Source organism: Triturus cristatus, chromosome 6 (assembly GCF_964204655.1).
Source record: "Triturus cristatus chromosome 6, aTriCri1.1, whole genome shotgun sequence".
NCBI lineage: Eukaryota > Metazoa > Chordata > Amphibia > Caudata > Salamandridae > Triturus > Triturus cristatus.
In genome coordinates, this window is record NC_140589.1 from 865,471,570 (window position 1) to 865,490,364 (window position 18,795).

The 18,795-nt window shown below is 46.7% G+C and overlaps 1 protein-coding gene across 1 annotated transcript in view; it reads right to left on the minus strand.

Moving 5' to 3' along the window:
- Positions 1 to 18,795, minus strand: part of PLG (plasminogen) — a 300,429-nt gene that overhangs the window by 50,792 nt on the left and 230,842 nt on the right. The window contains exon 14 of the mRNA XM_085611450.1: positions 5,997 to 6,093. Within this exon, the coding sequence (XP_085467576.1) occupies positions 5,997 to 6,093 (97 nt within the window). The remainder of the gene's footprint in view (positions 1 to 5,996; positions 6,094 to 18,795) is intronic.

The window sequence follows — 18,795 nt, forward strand, 5'->3', positions numbered from 1 at the left end:
CCCCTTGTTCGCTGTGCCACATGATACAAGCTAGCCTGGCTGATGAAGGATTATTCCCCGAAACCAGTCCCAGGGTGCTGGTTTTCGGTCCAAGGAGGACCTGGCCTGGCAGTTCAGGCTAGACTGTTCTCCAGAGGAGCAGGGTCAAGACTGATTTGCATATGGCTGGGTCCAAACTAGGGTCACATAGTGAGCAAAAGAACAATGGTTTACATCCAGATCTCTTGACTGGGGGTGAGTGGTGGAAAAGTTTCAGAACTCTGTCCATCATCTTGTGTTCGCTCTTTTTGCCCTAAATGCCCAAGTGTATAGCCTTGCTCGCTGGGCCACTGGATTCAAATTAGCCTGGTCGATGAGAGGTGATACCCGCAAAACCGGTCCTAGGATGCTTGTTTCTGGTGCAGGGAGGACCTGGCCTGGCAGTTCGGGCTGGACTGTTCCCATGAGGAGCAGGGTCAAGACTGATTTCCATATGGCTGGGTCCACACTGCGGTGGCATTTTGAGCAAAAGAACAATGGATTAAACCTAAATCTCTTGACAGGGGTTGAGAGGTTGAAAAATTTCGGCACTCCGTCCATCATCTTGTCGTGTTTGCTATGTTCACCCTAAGTGGCCATAGGTATGCCCAGATGTGGCTCCTTGCTTGCTGTGCCACTGGATTCAAACTAGCCTGGCTGATGAGGGAGGATACCCTAAAACTGATTCCAGGATGCTTGTTTTCGGTCCAGGAAGGACCTGGTCTGGCAGTTCTGGCTGGACTATTTCCATGAGGTGCAGGGTCAAGACTGATTTGCATATGGCTGCGTCCAAACTGGAGTGGCACAGTGAGCAAATGAACAATTGATTAAACCCGGATCTCTTGACTGGGGGTGAGTGGTTAAAACGTTTCAGCACTCCATCCATCATCTTGTTGTGTTTGCAAGGTACTTTACTTGATCAATTGAAATTTGACAATGCGAAGTTACTCCCAAGGGTGTCTCAAACAATTAATATGCCGAATGCCCTACACATTACTGAATTGGGAGGGTATGTTGAGATGCTATAATAATAATACTAAAAAAATGTTATTCCGAAAAAGTTGGGAGTGATCCTGTAAATTCTGAATTGTCAGTCCCATTATAGCTACTGTATTTGTGTAATACGATAGCCCTGAATGAGAAGCATATCTGGTATAAAAAGATAATTGTACATCCACTTTGGACTGCAAACCTACCCTTCAAAAGTTTACATTTAGCTGGGTCAGGGTTTGCATTATTGCTTCTATTGTCACCCCCCACCCCAACAGTAAACTATGAAGTACATCTTTTGTTTAATTTCCGACATTATGACATCTTAGGGTAGGCATGGATAAAACCACTTCTGTTCCTAGTTTGTTTTTTAAACAAATGGGCAGCATGAATAGGGACAGCCTGACCATAGAACATTTGAAAATTCAGTATTAGGCACAAATTATATTTTCAATGAAGACTTAAACTTAATGTTAGATGTAATATATAACACTTTCGGAATGTAGGGTCTTGGCTGTTATTGTAATTTTAATGGAAATGATGCTTCCTTACTCAGTTATTTGATGGCATTTGTGCAATTCTGAATAGACTTATATATGACCAATAAACAAGTCTTGGCTGGGGGAAAATAAGTTAATTATATTCCAAAATGTGTTTGTAAACTTTATAAAGGCACACTTCAAAAGTTCAGATTATCTAATTTAGTATGATTAGTCATTTGTTTGGAGTACATTTTCCTCTTTTATGAGAGTGTTCCTGTAACTGCATTGCAGTCACAGATTTCCAGAAGCATTCCACATCAGAAAATGTTACTGATGTATATATTCTACTATCCACATGAGTAAATAATTTATAATTGTGCATTTGCTTAATTATTTATTATCTCCCCATAGCAATATTTTCACAGTTAAGAAAGTTCTGTCCCTGTTCCCACATTAATAGGGAAATGTTCTGTTCCCATTCCCACCCTTCAAAAATTCTTAATGTCGATTTTAACACATGCACATCTACTTGAAAAACCAGAGTGAGTAACTCCCTGCAAAATTGTGTGAATGCCCACAAACCCATGAACTCATTTATGTATAAAGGCCTACCAAGAAGGGGCTTTTCCTATACTATTCTCAAGTTTATCCTGGTGGGAAGGGTACCATATCGGCAGATTTTCCAACATTATAAATTAACATTGCAATTTCAAAAATGTTAAGAGTCCTTACTCTGAGCATCTAAATGTGTAATTTACTACTAAAATGCTTTTGTTCGGCACCACGCAACTGTACAAAAAAGTGTTAATCATCTCCTCACTGCAAAACAACTGTAGTGGTATCTTGCATCTTCTAGCATCATGTTTGCATTTATGTGTGTGAAGTGGTGTGACTGGATAATTTATGAATTGGAGAGGAGGATCAGGGGCTGAGAGCCAGAGAGGGGATTCAATTCTGTCTCTAGATTTTGAAACATATCTATGTCCTTCACAATCTCCATCTGAGTCTAGTCTCAACAATGGTTTTGTGATTCCACCAAAATACCATGTTTTTGAGATAAAGTAGGTTTATAGTATGAAAGAATCCACAAGCCTTACCAAAGTAGCACTTTACTTGAGGAACTGGCCTGTCATTTAGTAACCTGTGTATTATTCTATTTATACCTGATACATAACTTTCAAATTTCCTTATAAAGCTTGTATGGAATCTATATTCAAGGGATTGTGTTTGAGATAAATTAATTTGTACCAAAAAGTCCTACTGCTGAAGTTGTGTGATATGTGAAGATAAGCTAAATCCTAGCAACCTCTCAACTTTGTCAGTATGTACATAATTCATAAAAATGTGTACAATGTATTATAATATTAACTGTGACTGATCATCATTGTTAATGGACAACAAGTAGCAAGAGGACAATATTGAGTGTATTTAAAACTACGGCTTTGTAGTTAAATACTTGCCTAAACTGACATGGTTATGAACTTCAATTACATTAGATTATCTTATGCTGCTTGATCGTTTGTGTTGATCTTTACACTACTTTTATAAAAAATAAGAATCGAATTAATTTTTTAGAATTATTGTTTATGTATTACTATTTACAATGTTGTTATTTTATGAAGCAGTGGAGAAAGTAGAAGAGGTGAGAGCTCACCAAAATATGTATGTAATACAAATAAACTCCATGAAAGTTATATTCATGTAGACTTCCCTCGACTGTTAGTCGATGTTTTAAAAGTAGTACTAAAAATTGTTGAGTGATGCTGCCCAAGAGTGTCCTTACCCTTTTGACACGTGCATTGGTAGTCTGCAGAGGCAAAGGTAAGGGATTGAGGCAAAGGTAAGGGATTATGTAGTTCCACCTGTCTTTAGTCCCCCATTTGTTGGCTGATGTGTTAACACAGTAGACATCCCATTCTCCTGTCACTTACTTTCCTTCACGTAGCATATGATACAGAAATGAGGACACTCTGTATAGGTGCTGTAGTTAGAAATGTGCCCCATGGCATTGTCATGCATATAGCAGCTTCAACAATACTGAATTGTGTCTGATTGCCCATGGAAATTCATGCTGAACTTAACCACGAATATTTTTCTAGCGCAATCTAACAACGATTCACACTGCATATTTAGGCACGTGGTCACTGGCTTGGTGAGCAGATTATTATTTTTTAACTATAATCAAATAGAAAAAATCAAGTGGAGTTCATTATCTCCTGAACCAGCACACATTGGTATTGAGGCGGTGGCAGCTGATTTCAGGACAGTTTCTGGGTATAAATTGAATATTTGCAAAACTCAAGTTATAACTTGCTCTGTTTTAGGCGACGCAAATTTTTGCCATGTCGGCAGAACCCCCAAGTGCAAGGAGTGGCTTGCAGATATAACATAATGTCAGGAGCATAAAAACATATACCCTGAACTGCTCTCACCTAATTCTAGACCCTGTGCCATTTGGGAACCTTTCACAAACTACCTTCAGCGTACGAATGTCAATGAGATGAGCGCATAAGAGTTATTAGTACAAGTCTGCTGGCCAGACGGTGCAACCGGACGGCGTAGAGTTAAGGGGTAGACAAGTGAGAAGTAAAATGTGTTGTCATGTACAACTTGCCTGAATAACAAGTTTACTGTGTACTATAGCCAAGGATCAAATGCTTTCTGATGTGCTGTGAATAAGTGCTGATATGCAATGTAACTGGATATGCTTAACAAGCATTGTATGTTTTGTATTATTTGGAAAAGACAATGCAAATAAATAAAGTTTTAAAAAAAAGAAAAAAGAAATGTTTGCCATGTCAGAGAACCTACTTGTCTAGGTGTCTAGATTTCCCCCTGTGTGAGAGATACGGTTGATTTAGAATATGAGGGACTTTATCATTCATCCTTGATACTTTTCTGGAAATAATATAAGCTTTTGGGTGAGATTAACTGTTGCAATTTGAGTAAAATGGTAATTTTGCCTTGGTTTTTGTATCTGTTTCGGTTCATACCACTATATATCCCTAAGCAGTTTTTTTAAAGATGGTAGAGACTATTTGGCATGGATTTATATGGGAATATAAAAACCCCTACTGCGCCATACAGTATCTACAGATACCTCGTAATATGGGTGGTCTGGCCCTTTCCTCACGGTGGCTTATCCGTTCTCTATTTTTAATTGTACTACGGTATCTATGCAGGGATTTATTAAGACAGTATATTTCAAATGCACCAGGTTGAAGACATTGACTGTCTATCATAGGATTTGGACTTCAATTAAAACATATTGCAGTATTTCACCCTTTAATCAGTACGTTTCCCTCGGCCGAAATCCTAACTTGCCACTGCATCTGTACGAGGGTTATTTACAATTTAGCATCAGGGTGGTATTAAACAACTCTAATTGGATATTTGGCCCTTTTGAGTCTCTCATTGGCCCCCACAGACTCAGTACATTTCTATATCTTCCAATCTATTTTTGGAGCTGTATTCTCGTTTGTCTAAAGTTCCGTCTATTAGCATTCTGTATAACACCTTGGTCTCTTGTGGATCCAATAAACAGCATTTCCAACAGTTAGGGAACAACTGGACCCAGAATTTAGGCTTGGTGTGATGGGGGGGATATCCGGGTCAATATTCGGCTGAATCTGGACATACCGAAAGTGTCACAATTTAAGTCAAATTTTATAAGACCTTATATGATACATAATATACTCCCAATAGATTGTTACAAAGGGGCCTTCGGGCAATGTAGTGTTGCCCTTTGATTGCTTTTTTTGTATAATTCCAGGGGCAGACGCTACTCATATTTTTGCTACTTGCCCCTCCCTTTCTTTATTATGGGCTTCAGTATTCAATAAGTTAAATAATGTATTACAATGGGGCCTTGATTATGATTCAAAGCTTAATGTGTTGGGCCATTCAAGCGCTATCCCATGAAATCTGGCTTCAATCTACTTTTATGCAGTTACAGTGGTTAGATTGTGCATTGCCAGGGCCTGGCTGCAGAGTGAACTTCCTCATCCTTGGATGTGCTGGCCCTGGTTTATTCTTCCTTGTGGCCTGAAATTAACGATTATGCACTATAACCCAAAAAGTTCAAAACTGAAAAAGCTGTGTGAGATGGTAGCGAGGCTTTTTGTTCTTGGTATACCGGCTACCTATTGAGGATTTTAAATAATTCAGAAATTGTATAAAATTGGCCACTTGAGACCGTTCTCTAGGCGTTTTAGATTTTGGTTGTATAACATTGCACTGTTGTTTTTTTACATAATTTTTCTAATTACTTCTGTAATGAAATATTATTACTGTATTGCTTACTGCATCTTATCTTTTGATACTTTTCCAATAAAAAAAGAGGCGCAGTCCAGTGCAAATAGGTGTTTGTTGTGCATGGATTGATATAGGCAATTAATTATTCTAAATGTTAAGACTTATCCAATCAAAGTGAAAAAAATGTGCATTCCTTCTAAGGCCTCAAAAAAATCAGAGTGACTGATAAACAAATCTACAAATCACACTTACCACATTTAGGAATATCACAATAGTCCCATTTCTTATCTCCGGGGGTTGTTATGTAGCACCAGGGCCCATTTATATCTCCATCGGGGTTTCTGCAATTCTATAATAAATGTCATACATTAATACCTGAATAAATGAGGACATATATCAAAACTCAATTTAAGCTTACTATTCAATTTTAGAATAAATATAATTGCACTTTAATACTTATATTTTTTATGAGCCGATTTATGTATTTCTAACTCAATCATTTTTTAGAAAATGGCAGTTTATTGAAAACTGCTTTTCCTAGAAGCACAAAAATTTCTCGCCAGCACCAATCATTTAGACTTATTCCAGTATAGATAGATGGAAATAATCTTTGCTTAAAAGATTGTCTAGATATTGTTCAGATCAGTATCTTCGTTTTCTGACGTTTGTAGGGTTGTGTGAAGGTAGATGTCCTGAGTTTTTTTGCATGAATAATTATGTGCCCATATTACATAACAGGATGCATGTGCACAAACTTCGGCAAACTCACATGGACATCCTTTCTGTACAAAGACTGTCTCAACATAGAACTAACATAAGACCTTGGGGTGTGGCCAACCCGCAACATAATACTTAACCCCTTCAGTGCCACGCCCTTTCCCCGCCCTGTGCCGGCCGTTGCATTAGCGGGCGGGGTTCATGACGAGATAGTCTCGTCATGGGCACAGCGCAACCGCGCTCCATGACGAGACCATCTCGTCATGGGCACTGAAGCGGTTAATATATGCCCTAACCCGATCGCAACCCACCGCAAATGCCCCCATAGTCACGGCGCCCTTGAGAAGCACCCGATAAGCCTGGTGGGGCGGCCGAGGTGATGCCCCTGACGACGCCGGGGGCTCCGAAGGGGTCGCAGCTGCGACTGCAAAATAGCGGCACCCTGTGGACTTTGAGCGCTCCCGCGTCCGGACTGGACCCGGAGGCAGAGCCCGTCGATTGCCGACTTCTGGACCCCGTGGTGATTGGCGGTCGAGATTAAGCAGCCCCCGAGTGGTGCAACACAAGAGAAGGGAACAGGTGAGAGAGGTGCTGCGGCCGCTCGTGGGCCCCGCACACTGCTGATCCCACGCAGGGGCGGCCCCCACCGGAGGGGACACCAGCCAGACACCGGGGCACACCACGACACTTCCACAGAGTGCCCACGCAAGATACCCTCCCTCGGCGCGGCACCGGGCCTCGAGGTGCGCGGGGGAGGCGCAATTGAGATACAGCCTGGGTGAGCAGGCCCACACAGAGAGGCCCCGGGGCCCACTCAATAGTGGCGGGAACCAGCAAATCACCCGCGACACCCCCATAAAAGCACCCACACAAGATACCCTCCCCGCCACAACACCGGGCCTCGAGGTGCGTGGGAGAGACGCAATTAAAATACAGCCTGGGCGAGCAGGCTTACACGGAGAGGCCCCGGGGTCCACTCAATAGTGACGGGAACCGGCTAATCACCCGCGCCACCGGCAATAGCACCTTGACACAGTGGCCTTCCAACTCCGCTGGGGGCCAGGACCCGGGGCCTGCGGGGTGAAGCAGAACTTGGAGGCGCATCGGAGGCCTGTATGGAGGGGACGGGGGTCCTCCGGTCTCGGCAGAGGAACCACCTGGGGCTGGCACAGGGCAAAGACAGCACACAGACCACCCAAGGAAAAGACCGGAGGAGCATAGCGCAGGTGTGCCCCAAGGAGTCGCACGCGGCCCCTTCGAGGCCTAGTGGGGCACGATCTTGAGCTGGGTGGTGGCAGGAACGTGAGGCCGGCCACTGCCGTGCATGGGACCCAGAGGCGCTACTAACAACACATTGGGCCTCCACCTCTACTGCAGACCCGGAACCTAAACTAAAGCGCAATGAACTTCGCACACCGAGCATCCCCACAGCCCCGCCGACAGGCAGCAGGGTCTCTGGCTACCAAAGACCCCGGAAGACACTTCTAACTACCATCTCTCGAGGTGCTACTCCCCCGGCATTGTCCCCACCAGCTTGCACAAGGCGCATCTTGGGAAGGTCGGCAGGCACCGCCCACTGGCGACCGGGTGACTGCGAGGAGACATAACCGAAACCAGAGCGGGGGACACCACACAGAGACACTTAGGCCTCAACTAACCGCAATCCACTGGGCCTCCAAGGAAGGAGAACTGCACGGCTGACGGAAGCGGACGGCCACCTTCCACATGAAACAAACTAAAGTTCACACATGATGTGCAGTTTGGACGTATCGCCTCGAGTGATAGGTCCTATAAGTTGGGACTGTTTACCGTTGGTTCACCTCACCCTCCCCATTTCACGTCCCCCCAATACCCCCAGGGTGGCGCACACACGGCACAGAGAAATATGGTTCGGATACGAGTGGCAGGCATTCTGGTGGCAGGGGGGCACGAGAGACGAAGGGGACACTAAGCCAAGAGAAACACCAACCAGACGCTAGGCACTATGGCGGCCAAGATCCCTAACACGGACCTGAAAATCCTTACATTAAATGTTAGGGGCATATACACACCGAGCAAACGATATGCAATCTACGCCTACATTAAGAGGCAGCAAGCACAGATAGCTCTCCTACAGGAGACGCACCTGACGGCGACAAAGGTGGTTCGCCTACGTAAAAAATGGCGAGGTATTATTTGCACCACAACCTACTCAGCATTCGCCAGGGGTGCCCTGATTTAGATACGACCTGGGGTCCCCTTCAGGGAACAGTCCAGAGTGACCGACAAAGAAGGTCGGTACTCCCTGTTAGCGGGACTCCTCGAGGGTAAGGAAATACTGGTCGGAAGCATCTATGCCCCCAATGTGGAGCAGGATCAAAATTGGGTCCGCCTTACTGAAGTGTTAGCACAATACACGTCAGTGCCATGGCTATTGGGAGGAGACTATAACTGCACCCTGGACATCAACTTGGATAGATCTCATCCCCCTCCGGCACAGTCCCCTGCACTGAAACAGACATAGCTATTCAGAAACTGGGTTACCCATTGGACAATGGCATGCGGATGCCTGGTGAGAAAAGAACCCACACATTAAGGTGTACTCCTTTTATTCCGCCACGAACAATCTCAGGGTGAGACTAGATAGATTTCTTTGCTCCGCAACACTGCTCCCTCAAATACAGCACACTGACTACCTGGGCAGAGTATTGTCCGACCATGACGCACATACAGTAACCCTCAGATGGAGACTGCCCCACCCCCCGGTACCCACATGGAAATTACCCCGGGAGTGCCTCACTGATTAGGTATACTGCCACACACACGGCGACCACATCCAGGAATACTTCACACTAAATACAGGCACAGCCTCATCTAGGTCAATAGAATGGGACGCGTTTAAGGTTGAGGCTAGGGGACACTGTATCCAACAAGTAGTAGGAGTGCAAAAAACACTAGAGCAATACCTGCAAACTGCGGAAACGAAATTGGCGGACCTAACAAAAAGCAGGGATAAAGGGGAAGCTACCCCGGAGCAAGTGGCGATAGCTAAAACATCTTATGCAGAGACTATGAGAGACCTTCGCAAATACAACTTCAGAGCGTATGCCGCCCGGGTACATCGGGAGGGAAACAGGGCGGGAACACTCCTCGCCTGGCTTGCGAAACAGGACATGGACATGCAACCAATCACAGAATTGATGGACGTGATGGGTACCCGCAAACGGTCACAAGTAGATATACTGCGCATTTTCTGGGACTATTACATGGGAATCTATCGGGCTCCGCCACAATCATCACGACAGGCGTTGTCCCAGTTCTTCCATTTATTGCCTCTATCAAGCATCCGGTCTGCAGATGGGAAGGCGTTGGAGACAAAGATAAAATCCCCGGACGTAAACCACGCAATCAGGGCACTGGCATGACGTAAGGCGCCGGGTGTGGATGGCTTTCCCCTCTAATACTATGCCACCTTCTCAGCCCAGCTGACCCCGTGACTCGTGTCCATGTACGAGGACGCGTTGCAAAGAGGTGAACTTCCTGGATCACTCCGGGAATCTACCCTGGTAACATTCCTCAAACCACATAGGGATACCACTCTCCCAACCTCATACAGGCCCATAAGTCTACTCAACGCAGATTGTAAAATCTTGGGGAAAATTTTAGCGGATCGGTACATCCAAGTCCTCCCACAACTGATTCACCCTAACCAGAGCGGGTTTCTCCCCAGGCGTAGCGTCTCACAGGACTCTTCCACATCCAGGATAGAGCGGAAGATCACTTACCTCGAGCTGCATGCCTAATTCTAGACTTCGAAAAGGCCTTCAATACACTACTATGGCCGTACCTATTAGCTGTCCTACGTAAAGTGCGCGTCGCCCCGACCCTGATGGCATACACACAACTCCTCTATAAGGGCCTCACGACTAGGGTGAGGATGAGGAAGTACATTTCAACTCCGTTCCCGGTGGGGCGGGGGACGAGGCAGGGATGCCCCTTGTCTCCCTTCCTCTTCGCCTTGGCAGTGGAGCCCCTGGCCATTTGTCTGTGTCAGGGGGGCGAGACCTGGGGCTTTCCAATAGCAGACACGATACATAGCGTATCGCTGTACGCCGATGATCTCCTGATTTACGTGCGGGACATCGCGAGTGACCTTACACCGATATGGACAATATTACGAGACTTCGCAGAGGTCTCCGGACTCAAAGTCAATTGCGAAAAATCGACGATCTTTCCGCTGAGCCCCCACCTATCTCCCTTGGAGATAACGATTGGGCCCCAGACGCTCGGTTGGAATGCTGCGGCACCCCGATACCTAGGAGCACGACTGTATCATTCCTGGAGAGACTCTATGAGGGAAATCACTGCAAGACATTGGCCGGGCTACGTTCGGCGGTCGCCTTCTGGAAGACCCTGCCCTTGGCCCCCATATGGCGTGTAGCCTTAGCGAAGATGGTCATGGTACCCAGACTGCTCTACTCTTTTACTAATCTCCCAGTGATAACGCCTCGCTCCTTCTTTCAAGAACTAGCCACACGATTTACAGCATTGATATGGGGGGGTGGTAGACACAGGGTAGCCTTACAAACCCTTTACTTACCCACAACACAAGGAGGTCTGGAAGCCCCCTCCTTTGAAGCTTATTTCCTAGCAGCCAAGCTTTAGTGGCTGACCCATTGGACGGCAGAACGCCACGTAGAAGAGATATTCTCCAACAATGGCCGGATACCTCTCCCGGCCTTCAGGAGACTACTGATGCCGGGTACCAAGCCTACGCATACACACCCCCTGCAGATATCGATAGCCCGCAAATGCATGATGCGCATACACCATATGTCAAGGGGTCAGCCCCTCAATTTCCCGCTGCTTCCATTGGTAGGATTCCCACAACAGGAGAAATATTTCACCTCCAACGCCCTCAGGATATGGACTGAGCATGAGGTGACAGAGGTCGAGTCCCTGTTTGAAGATGGGCAGCTGAAAACATATGCCCAAATGAGGGAAGGCTATGATCTCCCCCCGGGGCAATTCCTGGTACATAGACGTTTAATAGATAGTGCCAGACACGGCTGGGATCTCACTGAGGGCGAACCACCGACACACCCGGTGCTGCACACAATTCTATGTATGGGCGCGGGGAGGCACCAGGGGGCATATGTATGAAAGGAAAAATTAGTCGCAAACGCTGCGAATCGCAAAAAACAGCGTTTGCGACTGATTTTTCGCTATTTCATATGTATGACACACTTCCAAACTGAAAAATAAGAAATCGCTAAATTAGCGATTTCTTAGGCTGCGAAACAAGAAAACAGCGAATTTCCTAGCGAATACCTAATTTGCGATTCCTTAGCGTTGCGAATATCGCTAACAAGAAATCGCTAGCTAAGAAATCGCAAACACATGTATGAAAAATTCACAATTTGCGATTTTACGAAATTCGCTAATTAAGAAATCGCTATTAACACCAATTGCTTGCAGGTGGTAAACTGGTGCAAGGTTCAAAAACCAGCCCACAATGCAACGCACACACCCACAATGGCTGCAATGTACGTGATAGCCAGGAGGCTGCGTATTCGGGCCCTTGCACACAGGAGAATGAGACAGGAACGTATCTTCAGGCTGCGCATCACCCTGTTCCAGAACACTGAAGAGGAGATCTATGACAAGTACAGACTGCACCCACAGACCATAATGGACCTGATTGAGGAGCTGAAACCCCACTCGCAGGGCACAAACAATTCCCACACATGTGCAGGTCCTGTGCTCCCTGCACCTCCTGGCGTCAGGGAGTTTTCAACGGGTCATAGCGGAGGTTGGTGGGGTGTCACAGAGTGCACTTTCGCGCTTCTTCCATGCCTTCCTAGATGCAATGCTACTGAGGCTCTCACATCACATTTACTTCCCCACCACCCAACAGGCATTACAGCAAACGATACTGGACTTCTACCAGATTGCACGTTTCCCCCACGTCATTGGCTGCATTGACGGGACCCATGTGGCCATCACACCCCCAGCAGAAACTGAATATGTCTACAGGAATCGGAAATGCTACCATTCCCTCAACATACAGATTGAGTGCAACGCTAAGTATCACATCACAGACATCGTAGCCAAATACCCCGGCAGTACACATGACTCCTTCATCTTCCGACACAGTGGAATACACAGACGTCTGAGTGCTGGAGAGTTTGGGGAGGGGTATCTGCTCGGTAAATACATTGCACACATCAATACATCCACTACATCAGTTGAGGGGGGGGGACATTGACTCACCTATTGTGTTTTTTTCCATGCAGGTGACAGTGCCTATGCAGTGCGCGACTTCATCCTGACCCCATACCTGGATCCTGCAAATGCAAGTGAGAGGAGCTACAACAGGGCACACAGATCCACACGCTGTGTCATTGAGCGAACCTTCGGAATCCTGAAGAGCCGCTTCAGGTGCCTGCATAAGAGTGGAGGCGCACTGCAATACAGCCCTGAGACCTGCTGTAAAATCGTGGCAAGCTGTGCAATGCTACATAACATGGCAATGAGGAAAGGCACCACAATTGATGTGACCGATACAGACACATCGGATGACGAGCGCCCTGCTCCCCCTGCCAGACCAGCACCAGGAGTTGGGGCAGCTGCTGGACGCCAGAGACGGACTGAGATCACACGAAACTACTTTTAGGTGAGTATTGAGGAAATGAGACTACAAAGCCTGATGATGTGTCAAGTGTTTAATCACACTTCACATGAAAGAAATTGTAATTGTCCCCAGCACATGTTGTACACACAGTGCAGAGAAGGCACAAGAAATAGGGCAAACAGCCTTTTGCGGGTTAATGCACCCGTGTTGCAGTCAGTGTCCCCGCAGATGATCACCTCCGTCGGTGCCGTCCAGGGTGAGTGCCCCCCATGGTGCGCCCTTGGCCTGCTACCTGTCTGCCACTGCGGCGTCTTTCACCTGGCAAGGTTGGAGTGATGCTGCTGCGACTCGATGTGTCCTCACTCTCAGCAGAGGCCATTAGTGCGCTGCCACCAGCATTGGCTGTCTGCAGCTGTTCCACAGCAGTGGTCACCTGCGCCAGCCCTCGTGCTATGTCCTGGCAGCAATGTGCCATGTCCACCTGCATGGTTACGCTTCTGCGTGTGAGTGCGCTGGTGGTGGTGCAGAGGCGGTTGACTGCCTTAGTATAATTGTGTAGCCGTGCATTGGCACGTCGTCCAGCCCTGTCATTGGCAGCTTGGGTGTCCCTCAAAGTGGCACAGAGCACTTGTATTGCCGCTACCATGTTGCGATTGTCCTGATGTATGTGGCCTAGCTGGCGATTTATTGACCGCATTGCCTTGCTTTGCAGGCGCTGTTCCTGCAGCATGCACTGTTCCAAGCCGGAGAACACGGTGCCTTCTCCTTCTGTTGCAGTGCTGCTCCTGGGCCTTGACCTGGAAATGGCCTGTTCCCTTTGCCTTGGTGTTGGTGCGTCATGACGGGGCATGTCTGTCACACCCTGACTCCCCTCTCTCCTGTCGGTGTCATCGCCTGTTGCTGGGACTTCGTCCTCAAATGGAGCCAGTGGGGGCACATGTGCGCGCTTCCTGCGCTGAATTGGCTGCTGCTCTGTCTCATCGCTGGAGTCCGCAGGGTCTGCAGGCTCCTCTCCCTCTGCGCTGTCTTCTTGTGGCATGCCGTGTGCTGTGGATGTAAAGGGGACTATATGAGTTTGTGTTACTGTCTGCATGTGGCACTCAATAAAGTTACAAATCTTTGACGGCTAACCTCTGACACATTTCTATTCAATGATCCCCAAAACACATATGTTGCATTTAATTGTGATGGTGTCATGGACACACAGTCAGACACAGTACTACGAGTCCCATGATGCATTGCTGGGTGTGCTGTAAGACCTGGGCTGGATTGGCATGTTGGGAGTTTACTATGCGCATTTGGGGGAGTGTGCAAGGGATGGGGAGGAGTGCAGGGTGATTTGGCATGCATCTTACCTTGTCTGCTGGATGAGGGGTCGGAGCTGTCTATTGACGCCAAACCACCAACGCTCTCAGGCAGGAGGGTAGACTCCACGAGCTCCTCATGGGGGGTTGGCTGCTCTGCAGTGGATGGTCCTCCTCCAGTCTGATTGGCATCCTTGAGTCTGGCTGCCACCCTCTCCTTGGACCTCTGGCGCATATCATACCACCGCTTGCGCAGCTCCTCGATGGTGCGTGTGGTGACTCCAACAGCATTCACCTTGCTCTGTATTTCCAGCCAGATTTTCCTCTTCCTGGCCTCTGGGACTTTGAGTGCCTTCTTCCCAAACAGGAGCTCATGGCTGCAGACCATCTCCTCAATGAGGACCTCCTGCTCCTTTTCTGAAAACTTGTGTTTTCTCTTTCTTTTTTCTGCATCTTTGCCCTGCTGGTTTTGTTTGGGATCCATTGCTGGTTGCTGTCTCCAGGAAAGCCTCCTCACACTCCACAAGCAGCCTCTGGGTGTGGCTCAGGTGAGCAGGTGCAGGCAATCACTACAGTTTCCTGTTTGTGATGTCATCAGCCTGCACCAGGCTTGCAGATTCCCGTTTTTGCGATTTCTTATTTAGCGAATTTCGCTATTAAGAAATCGCAATACGGGATTCTGCGAATTATTTGCGAGTTTTAAGGAATCGCAAATGATTAGCGATTTATTTTATACATCCCGTTTAGCGAATCTGATTTTGCGAATCGCAAAATCTCGCAAATTAGGATTCGCTAAAGGGGAGTTTGATACATATGCCCCTTAGTCACTTGGCACTACAAAGCGATCCGGGAATTGATCACGACCCCTCTACAAGCCCTGCGCCAGAAATGGGAGGATGATATAGGACGGGTGCTCCATAACAAAGAGTGGGAAAAGGCACTTGAGTACCCAAAAAATGTGTCTAGGAATGCACGCTTCAAAAACATCCAATTCAATATTTTACATTGTGCATACTTAACACCTCACCGGCTCCACCGATTTTACCCCGATACACATTTCGCATGCCACAGATGCCAAGCACCAGAGGCGAATTTTAAACACATGACCTGGGACTGTCCCACAATCCAACAGTATTGGGATAGGGTACATAGGACCCTAAGGGCGACAGTGAACCTAATGAACATTTCTACGTGGGAGGCGAGCGCCCTAGGTGTCTTCCGCATGCGGAAGGCGGAAAAGGTGCAGTGCAGGTTTGCAACCCTGGCTATGCTTTTAGCGAAACGTGGAATTGCCATGCATTGGAGGACCCCGGCAGGACCCCTGGAAGCAGCCTGGATAGGCGCCATAAAAAAGTGGGGGGCAGCAGAGGAAGAAACACTAAGAGACGAGGAGGTGAAAGGGATACGTAAACATCCCATCTCCATGGAATGGGCACACCTCCTGTTCCAATTTGCTCAAGAGACAGCACCAGAGGACTCACCCGCGGCCACACAATCCCAATCCCAGACTCCAGCCCTGTCCCCCATGGCGCAAACAAACATCAACATGTAACAGCCATATGATGTGAAGGGCGGACTGTGTGCTAGGGCCCCATCGGACTAACACCCTGGTCCACGAGGGGAGATGCAAACCCCCTCATGCTCCTCTCCCCTCTCGCTACTGAAACCGCAGCTCCTCCACGGGCAAACCAGAATCCACCACAAAATAAGCAACCACTATGATACAGTCCGTAGGCTCCCTGACCTCCACTTCCCCCCACTTCCCCCCTCAGTTCTCTGTGCCACGTTTTCCCCCAACACCCACGTAGTTGGCGCATCCATATTGGGAACACATTCATGGACAATATAAAAAGAGGGGTTACGGGGATAGAGCGGGGGGCTGAAGATCAACCCCACACCTTGTGGAAATCCACATATGCAGGCACCGGGCAACCTATCATTACTCATACTAGTCCATCTAAAGTGTACTTTCTATGTCTTTTTGTTGTTTCTTATATGTGACGTTACATAAATGATGGGATGGTTGTTCCATGAAATAATGCTGCCACTCAACTGCCTGCATACACCTGTCATCATGTATTGCTAATGATGTGTAACTATGTACCATGAAAAATAAAATTCCCAATAAAGAAATTTAAACAAAACAAAAAAACATAAGACCTTGACATCATTGATAATGTTGGTAATGCACTAAAATGGGCACAGGCACCAGGGCTATTCCCCTAGCATTGAGTTTAACCATGAGTCTCAGTTCTCCTGTCTCAAATAATACTCTAGGAAAATTTAAGAAATAACTTGGCAGGGTGATTATAGTGATTGAGAAAACATTGATATATACTCTAACAAAGCCCACAAAATGACATGATCAGGTAGACACCTATGAGACAACCAAGAGCCAGTCAGTGATATCTGTTGTATCACATCTGGTAGCCACAGCTGATCTCAGAGTTTACTCAAAAATGTGAGAAAGTGATGCAATAACAAATTAAAAAGCAGCACCTTTAGGAGATAAATAACTTAAAGGTTGAGGCTAAATGTTTATAAACTTAGAGTCCCTAGAAACCGAAATATGCAGAAAAGTGAAAAATATAGAAGAAAAGCAAAGAAATATGCACAATGTTTCCCAATATGTCAATGGGACCAATCTTAACCCTGAATATGACTTTGGCGATATGGGAGCGGGCCACCACACCAGCGCGCCGCTCCCACATTGCCAAAACCGACCCCCTCCAGATTTTTAGTTTTCTCATGCCCTGGCGGAATTTGCTTTGGCGGTCCTGCGTTCGGTGCAGTTCAAAGCTCCTTGGTGAGCCTTAGAACTGCAGCGTCTAGGGAGCACAGCATGGACTGTGCAGCCCATGCTGCATATGATTTGGGGTGCATGCACACAGGGGGGCACACCATGTGATCTCCTGCATGTATCTCCAGGCCATGAAGCAACAGGAGCCCTGTAGTTTCCTCACTGCCACCCTTCTCATGAAAATGGTAGCAGTAAGGAAAGTGGTAATATGCTTGGTGGTGCCGCAGCGGCTCCATCAGCATATTGCGATCCTCAGACTGCCATACCACCACCAAGGGATCGCAGATTCCCGACGGTTCTGGCAGTCTCATGGCAGTTCCACCACCAGAGTCAGAATACGGCGGTCTGCATTACCCCGGTTTGGTGGTCCACAGACCGCCAAACTCGGGATCAGGCCCTTAGTCTATCGGAAAGGGTAAAACTTACAGAAAATAGGCCTTATGTTCTGCAAGCCACAAGTGAACATAGCCAGATAAAGGGGAGATTGTGGCCTGTCAGGAGTTTTAACACAAGATGTATTCTTTCACACATAGAAGGAATGTGTATAGGAATGTTAAGGCTGCAGTCAATTTTCAAAAAAGGTTTCCACAGCTCAGGTTACTTCTGGCAGAAGCCTGACCCATGGAAGAAGTTTACTGGAAGGTTTCTGTGAACTTGCATTTCCCCAAAAACAGATGAGGCTTCAGGTCGTAGAAGCTATGTTTTTGACAAACGGTCAGTTGCACATACGGTCAGCACACTGCATTGAGTGTTCAAGAACAGGCACTGCTCCATTTAGGTAATCAGCTGCACATACGGTAAAGCTGACCGTATGTGCAGCTGATTACCTAAATGGAGCAGTGCCCGTTCTTGTACACTCAATGCAGTGTTTGGCCACGTTGGAACTTGAAATATTACCTTCTGGTGGACCGCTGGAGGAGCGATTGCCCCAGTGATCTTTCCATACTCTCAAAACGAACTCAACAGGCCAGACTACATCCAACAATCAACTATTAAAGTCACCTACATAGCTTCCCTAGGGTCATTCAACATATGAAGTTACCGTCCTGAAGATGGTCTAACAGATGCCTTTACTACAGAGCCCGAAACGTCGACAACTGCACCCATTTTCTTCGTGATTTTTGACCAGGGGAATTGTTTTTTGTATGATGAGTTACAATTTCCTTATGTACATAGTGTATGGAATGGGTGACCACATGAGTGACAATGAGATAAGAGCAGCAACATAACACCTATAAATCTCGGTCACTATGTGTTTATATGTGCAGTATTTTGTGTACCCTTTAAAATATATATTTTTCAACATAAATTTGTGTTTCAAGAAGTATACCCCCTTTTGTGTTTTGTTCCTTTACACTTCTTGATAGATCTGTTTATGTTAAAATAAGTAATTAATTTTTCAAAATAATTCAATGTAAGCTACTGCTCAGAGCTTATTGCAGATGATTTCTGAAAAAAAACATGAGAATAAGTAGAAGAAAGAATTCCTTGTAGGCTCTTGTAGGCACTCTCACCTGTTGATACATTAACTACCCAAGCCTACAAGGGTCTACTGGGTTCCCCACTCCCCCCTTTTTTATGAGTAAGGCAAAGCAGTGCTTTGCAATGCCTTGCCTT